The 11,172-nt window shown below is 43.9% G+C and overlaps 1 protein-coding gene across 1 annotated transcript in view; it reads right to left on the minus strand.

Annotated features, from left to right (window-relative positions):
- NIBAN1 (niban apoptosis regulator 1) overlaps positions 1 to 5,330 on the minus strand; it is a 139,141-nt gene extending 133,811 nt beyond the window's left edge. Inside the window, exon 1 of the mRNA XM_082702973.1 lies at positions 5,096 to 5,330. Coding sequence (XP_082559099.1) covers positions 5,096 to 5,150 — 55 coding nt within the window. The 5' untranslated portion in view covers positions 5,151 to 5,330. The remainder of the gene's footprint in view (positions 1 to 5,095) is intronic.
- Positions 5,331 to 11,172: the final 5,842 nt, after the last annotated feature.

The following is an 11,172-nucleotide window of genomic DNA, read 5'->3' on the forward strand; positions in this document are numbered from 1 at the left end:
TGAAGTCTTTAGGAAGCGAGGCTCCTTCTGTGCACTTACTTCACTCTGCACGAGCTTCTTCTTAAAAGGATACCTCTGGGACGCTAGAGTGGCTCAGTCGGTGAAGCATCCAACTCTTAATTTAGGTCTTAGACCTTAATTCAGGTCTTGATCTCAAGGTCATGAGATTGAGCCCAGCGTCTAAGATTCTCTCTCTGTCCCTCCCCTCTCTGTTCTGCCCCAACCCCCACCCACTTGTGTGCACTTTCTCCCTAAAGAAAAAAAAAATTTTTTTTTTCAAAAAAATCAGGGAAAAATGACATTGGGGGGTAACCTGCACTCTCTACCGCCCCAATGCAAAGAGGGGTTAGCATACTACACAAGAAATACTCAGGACAGGGGTACCTCGGTGGTTCAGTAGGTTAAGCCTCTGCCTTCGGCTCGGGTCATGATCTCAGTGATCTCAGGGTCCTGGGATCGAGCCCCGCATCGGGCTCTCTGCTCAGCAGGGACCCTGCTTCCCTTCCTCTCTCTCCGCCTGCCTCTCTGCCTACTTGTGACCTCTCTCTCTGTGTGTCAAATAAATAAGTAAAATCTTTTAAAAAAAGAAAAAAAATACTCAGGACAAGCAGGTGGTCAGCGAGATGTGCTTGGGCTCCTGCTTCTCTTCTCTGAGACTCTGTAGGCCTGGCCGTGCTCCCATGTGGCCCATGTCTTTGAGCTGGCTCCCTTCCTATTTAGTTCCAGGCATCACATTCAGATGTGACAAAGTCCAAGAGAAGAAAGGGAAGAAGACTGTATCTCTACCCTTTGTCTCCTTCTTAAAAGGGAAGAGGACTTTCTTAGAAGCAGCTAGCATACTTTCCTTCAAGCCTCACTGTCCAGACTGCATCACAACCTCATTGCTTGTATAGTCACTGGCAAGGAGAACATACCACCATGGTAGGCATGGACCAGTCAAGACCCACCCCACAAAAGCCCTAAGTGGGGTGAGCTTCCCTGAAACACAGGGCTTTACATAGAGGAAGTTCAATACCCCAACAAAATTGGGGTTCTGTTGGAAAGAGGAAAGGGGAAAATATGTTGCGTTGACATCCAACTGTGTATACTGCAATCCATATCCTAACTTCCCATTATGATATACTGCCATTTCTAGCCAGGTAAATTGGACTCTCAGATTACATTGTCATAATTATCCTTACAAATCAGCCCAGTTCTTATCCCCAACTCCTATCAACAAATTGTGACTTAAGGATAAACAAATGTATGGAATAGCACACACTGAGGTTAAGCAGACAGCTAACATGTCCAGTTCTCCCTGACTTCTGTTCACCTTGTCTGTGGAGACATCACTCCAGATACTGCTATCAGCAGTAATCTCATATACATATACAGCAGTAATCTCATAACCCTTTTAGTATAAATATGAGAAAATCTCCCTAAGAGAAATACATGTTGTTTCTAAGCTGTTACTCATTTCCTACTTTATAAGCAACAGATCTCTGACGAGCATTTCACTGGAAGTCACCGCGCCCTCAACAGAAAAGTGTGCCTGACTGCAGTAACAAGTCTAGGAAAAGAAGCGTGCACCAGCCCCCACCCAGACGTGCATGTGCCACAGTTCTCAGTGACAGCACTGATTTCCCTGTACTCTTCCGACCGTCCGCACACCTACGTGGGGGCAGTTTTCAGGTTCATTTTTCTTTTGATTCATGATCAATCCAATGACAAGTCTAAAAAGGAAAGACAGTTCTTGCTCAAACAAGAAGGCACTGGGTGCTCTGAAGCTACAGGTCACTTTTTTGCATATCAAAGTTTAAAAAGTAAAAGAAAACTCTGAAAGAAGAGAGAAAGGGACGCCAAATTGGTCACCAATGCTTGGATTATATGAGCTTTCCTTCTCATTAAAAGAAGACCCTCTTCGGTCAGTGCTAAAAGAATCACTGAAGGCTAAAACAGATGACACTGTCCAGAGGATTACAAGGAGGTCTTAGTATTATTTCTTAATTGAAACATTTTTATCAAATGACGTTACTGAAAGTTTCTAGAAGCAATACTAAAAATTTGTTCTGTGGTAAGAAATGTATGGTAGTAGGGGCTCCTGGGTGGCTCAGTGGGTTAAAGCCTCTGCCTTTAGCTTGGGTCATGGTCTCAGGGTCCTGGGATCGAGCTCCACATCTGGCTCTCTGCTCAGGGGGGAGCCTGCTTCCCCCTCTCTCTCTTCTTGCCCCTCTGCCTACTTGTGAAATATGTCTGTCAAATAAAAAATTAAATCTTCTAAAAAAAATAGTGTGGTAGTGATTTTCAAAATATCTTTAGAAATGAAGTAACACCTTAATACTTCTGATATCCCTTTAACTAGAAATTTACTAAATCCTAAGAAATAATGTATTTTCGAAACATCCATGTGATGAACATCACTATCAACACAAAGTTTCAATGCACACAAACTGAATGGCAGCTGTTAAATGATTTGTCTAAAAGTAAATGCTGATTCAGACTCATTAGCATATCAGAAGTACAGGTGCTTATAACACATAAAAGATTAAGTTAACAAAACTCACTCCAAATATACTGGCTAGTTATTCTCCATAAGTTAGTAAACTTTACCAAGCTTGAAGGAGAGCTATTGAACCAGCTCTAGGAGCTTTCACTCTGTATTTCACTGGCAGCTATTTTATGAGAAACAGGTCATAAAATTGTATTTAAACTTTACTGTCATATTTTCAACTGCTCTGCATACAATTAGATAAAAACTTGAGAATATGCATGGGCTAAATGATGGGCAAAGTGGAAAAGATAGGGTTATGTGGTTTTTTTATTGTTGTGTGTGCGTTTTTTTTTTTTCAGGGATCTGGGGCTTCAAAACCATCAGGAAATCACAGCCCCATGACCTTCATGTGCTCATCCACTAACAATTCACAACGCCATGCATTTTTCCAATGCTCTTTTCTCTTTTGGCAAGACGAGTATTCTCAAATGAGGCAACATCTCATTTTCTCTGGAGGTATTCTAACGTTAACTCTTCTCTTCCCTCTGCCTGTACATGCCTTGAAAGTGTCCTCCCAAAGAATTATGAGATAAAAATTGAGCAGGACTTGTGGATGTAATGACTGTTACACAATCTGCTATAGTTTTTTGTTGCTGTTGTTTGTTTGTTTAGATTTTATTTGACCGGCAGAGATCACAAGAAGGCAGAGAGGCAGGCAGAGAGAGAGAGAGAGAGAGAGAGAGAGAGAGGAAGAAGCAGGCTCCCTGCCGAGCAGAGAGCTCGATGTAGAGCTCTATCCCAGGATCCTGGGATCATGACCCGAGTGGAAGGCAGAGGCTTTAACCCACTGAGCCACCCAGATGCCCCTATCTGCTATAGTTTTATTCATTCAGAACATATTTATTCCAGGTCCTTCCTGTGCACAAGCCTTTACATACTTTTGGATGTGCAATAATTTAAGTTCACAGTAAAATAAAAGGTAACACATTTTCTTTTCACATGAAGGCAGTGCTTGTATCAACAGCAACAACTGTCATGACCATGGAGTCTTCAAGAACATTAATCCCTTACATTGCTGGACTTCACTGATGGCTACGGAGGGCCATGATTCAACTTTAGGTGTTTTTAAGCTTTGCAGTGAAATAAAGTCCTATAAAGGAAATGGCATAAACATATTTTGCAAATAACTAAATGCAAACTCTTTCTCACTGGGTTCCCCTACAGTTCAGGCTCTTCCATGCTGGTGAAAACAAGCACATAGCCAAATTTGTAAGACTGGAGACAGTCTTCGTTTAGCTGTTTCACTAATATAAATAAGTCATCCATCTTCCTCCCAGTTTAACTAAAGACAGCAAAGGAATACTTGACCAAGTTGTATCCCCTGACAGAATGAGTTGTTGATGATCCTCTGTCTCCAGAAGTACCAGAGCAGGAGGAAGAATCTGGAAAGTCAATTACATTGCTCTCAAGTGCCCTGATTTGATATCCTTTTAAAATGGTTGTGAATACTGTGGTGACTGAAAACAAATATGGAATAAGGACACTAAGGAAATGCTTTCCTTTTAGGAAAGGTTCAGGGCCCAGAAAGAAAAGAACCTAATCAGGAAGAACTTAACCATTTCTTTACAGGATTAGGGTAAAACTTAGAGTTCGATACCTGGTTTAGAAGGTATTTTCTAAAGCCAGAAAATGACTAAGTTGACAAGATAACCAAACGTTAGGTAGTGGTTGTGGGCAAGGTTGCCTGGGAGGAAGACACCCAAGAGATAGCGTCATGATTTTCTGCAGTTTCAATTCAGTTTGGGGTTTTTTGTTTGTTTGTTTCTGCCTCACACTCTGTAGTGAGTCCCTGTATCTCTGAAGATCTCCCCAAACGAGTTTCCCTCCATCGGTAACTTTAGCAAATATTACAAAACCCGCCCGTGTTCCTCTTTCCCTTCCCCCAGCCCCCTCCGGAGAGGGAAAGGAACCCTACATCCTGGGAGCGGGATGACACGGTCCTTTCTGCTTCTGATGAAATCATCCCACAAGTGATCTGAAAGTTCAAGTGAAGCTGTGGCCGATACCTCGTTTTGCAAAACCAGGCCAACGTTACCAGGAGGGAAATTCTGCGTTAAAGGCCGGGAATCCCCCGGGAAGTCTCCACAAACGAGGGATATCCCCGCTCCCGTCTTTTGAGGCAAGCTCAGGAAGAGCTCAGAACTGAAGGGAGAGCGAGGTGTTTTCTGGATCCGGGCCTGAACAGCCCCCAGGGCGGGCTGAGAGGTGGAAATGAGGTCGCGCCCCCCAGCCCGCGGCCTGCACCTGCCTCCCGCATTCGCACCGCCGCCCTTCCCAGAGCATCGCGGGCGGGCTGACCACCCACCCCCGCTCCGGTCCCCGTCCGGGTCCCAAGAGCGGCCTCGCCCGAGCTAGGGTGTGCGGCCCCGGCGGCGCAGGGAGGCAGCCGGCCGCGCGACGCGCCCTGGCCCCGGAGGTCCCCGCGCCCGCAGGTAGCGCGCCGCAGCTGGAGGGCGGGGGGCGCGGCGGGCACCCGCTCTCCACGCGCCCTCTGGGGCCGGGTGCGCGCAGCTGTGCAGGCCCCCGGCCGGCGCGGCGCTCCCGGGAAGCCCCCCGCGCACGTACCTCGGATGTAGCTGCACTTGCCCTCGTCCAGCAGGCTGGAGGCCGAGCCGCCCATGGCCGCGGTGCGGGCGGTGCACGCCGGGCCGCGCTGACAGCTCCCGTCGGCGCTCGGCGCTCGCTCCTGGAGGTGCCTGCGACGGCGGACCCGGCTCTGCAATTAAAGGGCAAACTTCCTCCGACAGGCGCCGCCTTCTGGGGCGCCTCCGCCAGGTCCGCGCCCTCGGAGCGTCTGTGGGCTGGCCCGGGGGGCTGTCCTCCCGCCCTCGCTTCGCTGGGCAGCTCCGAGGGGACGTCCATCTGGGAAGACTTCCCGCTCTTTCTTCCTCCTCGCCAGCTTTTGCTGCTGCTTCTCACCGTCATGGGCCGCCGAGAAACCCCTTCGAGGAAGCGGGCCATTTCCCTAGTGACTGAACCTGTGCGGGCTGGAACCTTCTCCACAGACGAGCCTCGGGGTGGAATTCAAGACCCCGTTGCTTTAAGAAACAGCAGTTCCCAAGCATCACCGAAGAACTTTGTATTTTGTTAGAAATACAAAATTGCGGCTCCCCCAGCCGTCCACGCCCCTCTACACACATGCACGTGTGCACAGGCGCGCGCGCACGGCACCCCAGTTAGAAACTCCAGGACTGGAGCTGGCAGCGTAGTTCGGGTGCTGCCGAAGTGTGAGATCGAACCGGGAACTGTTCCTTCCCGCAGCCGCGAAGCAGGGCCAAGGAGGGGGTGGGAAATGAAGGGGGAGAAAAAGAGAGAAATAGAAAAACAGGGAAAACCTAAGCTGGGACGGGCAATACGTTCCCAGTCCTGAAACTTCAGACACCCCTCACCCCCCATCAAAACCTGTTCTTTTGTCTTTTGGTCCATTTCTTCCCCTTGACAAACTGGAAATAATTCATTAGAAAGGGCATCGATTCTTTTTCCCACAACCAGTATTTAACTTGGCAGCCTCTCCCGAGTAACACTCGACTGGGGCAGAAGGGTCACCATGCATTTCTTCCTATTCTTAGCAATCAGATTTTTTTTTTATTTAAAGATTTTTATTTATTTATTTGTTAGAGGGAGAGAGAGAGAGCACGAGCACAGACAGGCAGAATTGTAGGCAGAGGCAGAGGGAGAAGCAGGCTCCCTGCCGAGCAAGGAGCCTGATGTGGGACTCGATTCCAGGACGCTGGGATCATGACCCGAGCCGAAGGCAGCTGCTCAACCAACTGAGCCACCCAGGCGTCCCAGCAATCAGATTTTTAGCGAGTCCTATTGACTTAACCTCCAAGGTCAGACGGCCTGTACACACCAAAACCAGGCGCGGAGAACACTTGGAAGGTGTTGCCCTCAAAAGTTCATTGACTAGCATTTTTAACGCCAAGATTTCCCCCTCCTCACACCCAGTCTCGCTCACCCTATGTTCTAATCCATCATGAATTCTCTCCATTCTGCTTTCAAAATATATCCAGTATCCACCCATCTCTCACCCCTTCCTCGGCTACCTCATCGTGTCTCACCTGCGTAATTGCGATAGCCTCCTAACCGGTCCTCCTCCTTCAGAGAAGAAGCCCTGGTCTGTCATTGACACTAGGCCCTACTTCCTCCCTGTCCCCATCGACCCCCACTTCCCACTGGCCTTTTTGCTCCTCTAGGACACACCTTTGCATGTGCCTTGCTTCCCCTAGGATGCCCTTCCCTCACTTACTCACATGGTGCTCTCTAAGTCTCTCATTTCATTCCAATCTCCTCTTAAATGCTAATACCTCAAAAGAGACTTTTTTTTTTTTTTTTGGACCTTCTGTTTATACACCAGCCCTCATCTCTGTCCTATCCCTTACCCTTCACTATTTCTATTCATATCACTTAGGGTTATCTGGTGTGTTTCTTTTCTGTCCCCACTAAAATGGAAACTCCATAAGGTTGGGGATTTCCTTTGTTGATGTTGTTTCTTGTTTGGTTGGTTTTTGGTTTTTTTTTTTTTAGTTATTCATTTTCTTTCTTACTTTTTTTTTTCCTTTAAGAGCAGGGATTTTTGTTCATTCTATTCTCTGGCATATCTCAGATGCCTAGTACAGCATCTGGCAGATGGGTGCTCAATAAATAACCATTGAATAAGTGAACGGATGAAAGATGAACTATGGGGTATGGACTTAATGGAAGCGGTGAATCTCAATGAATAAAGAAAATTTCCAGGTAATGACTCCATGATTTAAAGTCTTCCATGTTCAACTCTTTTCTCAATATTCTAGTTAGCTCTTAGAATTAAGTGTATCTTGGGGCACTTGGGTAGCTCAGTAAGTTAAGTGTCCAGCTCATGATTTCGGTTCAGGTCATAATCTCAGGGTTGTGAGATCGAACCTAGTGTGGTGCTCAGTGCTGAGTGTGGACCCTGCTTAAGATTCTCTCTCTCCGGGGTGCCTGGTGGCTCAGCGGGTTAAAGCCTCTGCCTTCGGCTCAGGTCATGATACCGGGGTCCTGGGATTGAGTCCCAAATCTGACTCTCTGCTCAGCAGGGAGCCTGCTTCCTCCTCTCTCTCTGCCTGCTTCTCTGCCTACTTGTGATCTCTGTCTGTCAAATAAATAAGTAAAATCTTTAAAAAAAAAATTCTCTCTCTCCCTTGCCTTTTCCCTCTGCTCCTTCACCCACAGTGTCCTTTCACACTCTAGCTCTTAAAAAAAAAAAAAAAAAAAAAGGCAGGGGGCACCTGGAGGGCTCAGTCTATTAAGTGCCTGCCTTTGGCTCAGGTCCCGATCCCAGGAGGGATCAAGTCCTGCAGAGGGCTCCCTGCTCTGTGGGGAGCCTGCTTCTCCCACTCCCTCTGCATTCCCCTCTCTCTCTGTCTTGTGAATAAATAAATAAAATCTAAAACAAAACAAAACAAAAAAACCGCTTATTTCAGGTAAATAGTACATACTAAAATGATTATCTTATTAAATATCTTTATTGAGATATAATTCACTTACATAAATTCACCCATTTAGATTACTTTTTTTGAAGGAGCAAATTAGATTAATAGACATTTATTTTATTTTTTTTAAAGATTTTATTTATTTATTTGACAGGCAGAGATCACAAGTAGGCTGAGAGGCAGGCAGAGAGAAAGAAGGAGGAAGCAGGCTCCCTGCTGAGCAGAGAGCCCGATGTGGGGCTCAATCCCAGGACCCTGGGATCATGACCTGAGCTGAAGGCAGAGGCTTTAACCCACTGAGCCACCCAGGCGCCCCAGATTAATAGACATTTAGTACCAGTACCTATAAACTGTGCATGTGTTTGGGGGATTCTCTTACCTGTCATTGAACTATGAACCCCTTTTTGGGCATGTTTTCATTTGAGTGAGTGGCATCTGTGTATTTAGGCATTTAACTGCCTGCAGAGTAGGAACAGTTTCAAACTTCTTTGCACTCCCCCCAGTGCCTTGTACTGCTGTGTAATACAGGATTGGGAGCTTTGTAATTACTTTCTTTTTTAAAGATTTTTTTTTTTTTTTTTTTTTTACAGAGAGAGATCACAAGCAGGCAGAGAGGCAGGCAGAGAGAGTGGAGAAAGCAAAGCAGGCTCCCTGCTGAGCAGAGAGCCTAATGTGGGCCTTGATCCCAGGACCCTAAGATCATAACCGGAGCCGAAGGCAGCGGCTTAACCCACTGAGCCACCCAGGGGCCCGTCTGTAATTACTTTCTTTTTTATTTATTTATTTATTTATTTATTTGACAGACAGAGATCACAAGTAGGCAGAGAGAGAGAGAGGGAAGCAGGCTCCCCGCCAAGCAGAGAGCCCGATGTGGGGCTCGATCCCAGGACCCTGAGATCATGACCTGAGCCGAAGGCAGAGGCTTTAACCCACTGAACCACCCAGGTGCCCCTGTAATTACTTTCTTGTGTGATAAGTACACATGATAGGTTACCAGTTATCCAATGAAATCTTCACAAAAAACTGACTGAAGTAGGTACTGTTCTTATCACCATTTTAAAGACAAGAAAAATCAAAGTGAAAAAGCTTAAGCAATTTAACTAAGGTCACCCGTCACCTGGGTTTATCTAACTCCAGAGTTCATCCTTTTAACCACAGATGCTACTACTTTTATGTTAAATCTTGCTTTTGTTTATTTACATAAATAATCCAGGTTTTACTATTTTAAAAAATCAGAAACCATGGACAAATAAAAAGGAAAAAAAGGGGAGAGAATCATCCAGATCCCAATGTTAATGTCTGTATTCTTATTTATTTATTATTTAGAGTTAGAGAAAAGGAGAGAGTGCATGTGAGCAAGGGGAAGGGATGGGGCAGAGGGAGAGAGAATCCTTAACAGGCTGCAGGCTCATTGCCAAGCTCCACATGGGGCTTAATCTTCCAACTCTGAGATCACGATCTGTGCTGAAATCAAGAGTCCAACACTTAACCAACTGGGGTACCCAGATGCCCCAGTGTAAATATCTTTTCAGTAACCCCAGTCACCAGTTTGATACAGATTCCTATAAATTTACATATAAATACATGTGCAATTATAATTTATAATTATATAAAATCTTACTTATTGTTACTTAGTTACAGAAATGAGGTGATGCTCTTTATATATTCTATAACCACATATTGTAATTTTTCATTTGGAATATTTCCATTTAAATAAATATCTAAATCTAGGTCAATGGTAGTTCATCATATAAATGTAACCTAAATCACCTATCTACCAGCAATGTATGCCTGTTTTCCTCCTTCTCAGTCACATTGGACGTATCTTTTTAAAAACTATCATCATTAATTTCATTATTCATTTTAATATTTGGCAATTTAAAAGTCAAAATAAGTATCACTTTCTGTGGTTTACTTTTGAAATCCTTAAAGAGAAAGATTCATTATTTTTCCATGGGCTTTTTGGCTATACATGCTCCCTTGTGAATAAGTTGTTCTTATATTTTTCTGGTTTCCTATCAATTTCTTATTCTTATTGATTTGGAAGAGTTTTGTATATTTTAAAGAAATTGACCCATTTACTCTAACTCACATTGCAAATTAAACACATTTTGTTTATTAAAATGTATTTCCTTGTGTTCTTTATTCAGTAATTTTCTTTGAATATTTGCTAACCATATACAAATTGTAAAATCAATTACATTTTTCTCTGGCATCTTCTAATCCTCCCTTAACACTCCCTTCTCTTTTCTCTTTGTATAGTTTCTGATGAATGTCTAATCTTATCACCAATATCTCTTATAGACTGTTGTAGCTTAACTATTGAAAGTCATTTTTATGAATTATTTTTAATAAGCTCCTTCACTTACTAGCAAAATTGTTACAATAATCTGATATGTCCTATTTTCCTCGGGAGTATAAGTTTTAGAAGCTCCAGTTGTCATTCTGATTATCAACTTGTTTCATGACTTTGAAAAACAACTTAAATTTTGTACTTTATATTCCTTATCTTTAAAATGAGTGTCTGTGAAAATTTAATGTGATCATTTTTGCAATGCACTTAATACATATTAATATGCATAGCACATATTTAGCATTCTCTAAATGAAGCTAACATGACAAGAAGTAATAAATAAAAAGATGTTTTATTAACTTTTTAAACTATCAACATTAGTTCATTTTATTTTTCTTCTTATTATAGTACCTTTATTACATGATTGGGAAATCACCTTCCAGGAGGCAGGGTACCAAGACCAATTTTGAAAAAGGAAGAAGTGTATCTATTACCTTTTGACTGTATTATGAAAGACATAAAAAGCTGATTCATAGTACAAACTACAGAAAACTCAGCTGGATAAAATATTTTTAGAGAGAATATATACAAAATGAAATTCTACTTCTGCTCGTCATTGATTCTTGAGGGAAAGTTTCAGGAGCTTCTGTGTGAAATTCTTATTAGAAAAGACAGATATGGGGCGCCTGGGTGGCTCAGTTGTTAAACATCTGCCTTTGGCTCAGGTCATGATCCCAGAGTCCTGGGATCGAGTCCCTCATCGGGCTCCCTGCTCAGTGGGGCGCCTGCTTCTCCCTCTCCCTCTGCTGCTCTGCCTGCTTGTGCTCTCTTGCTTTCTCTGTCAAATAAATAAATAAAATCTTTAAAAAAAAAAAAAAGAAAGAAAGAAAAGATAG

This window comes from Mustela nivalis, assembly GCF_964662115.1.
Source record: "Mustela nivalis genome assembly, chromosome: 16".
Classification (NCBI taxonomy): domain Eukaryota; kingdom Metazoa; phylum Chordata; class Mammalia; order Carnivora; family Mustelidae; genus Mustela; species Mustela nivalis.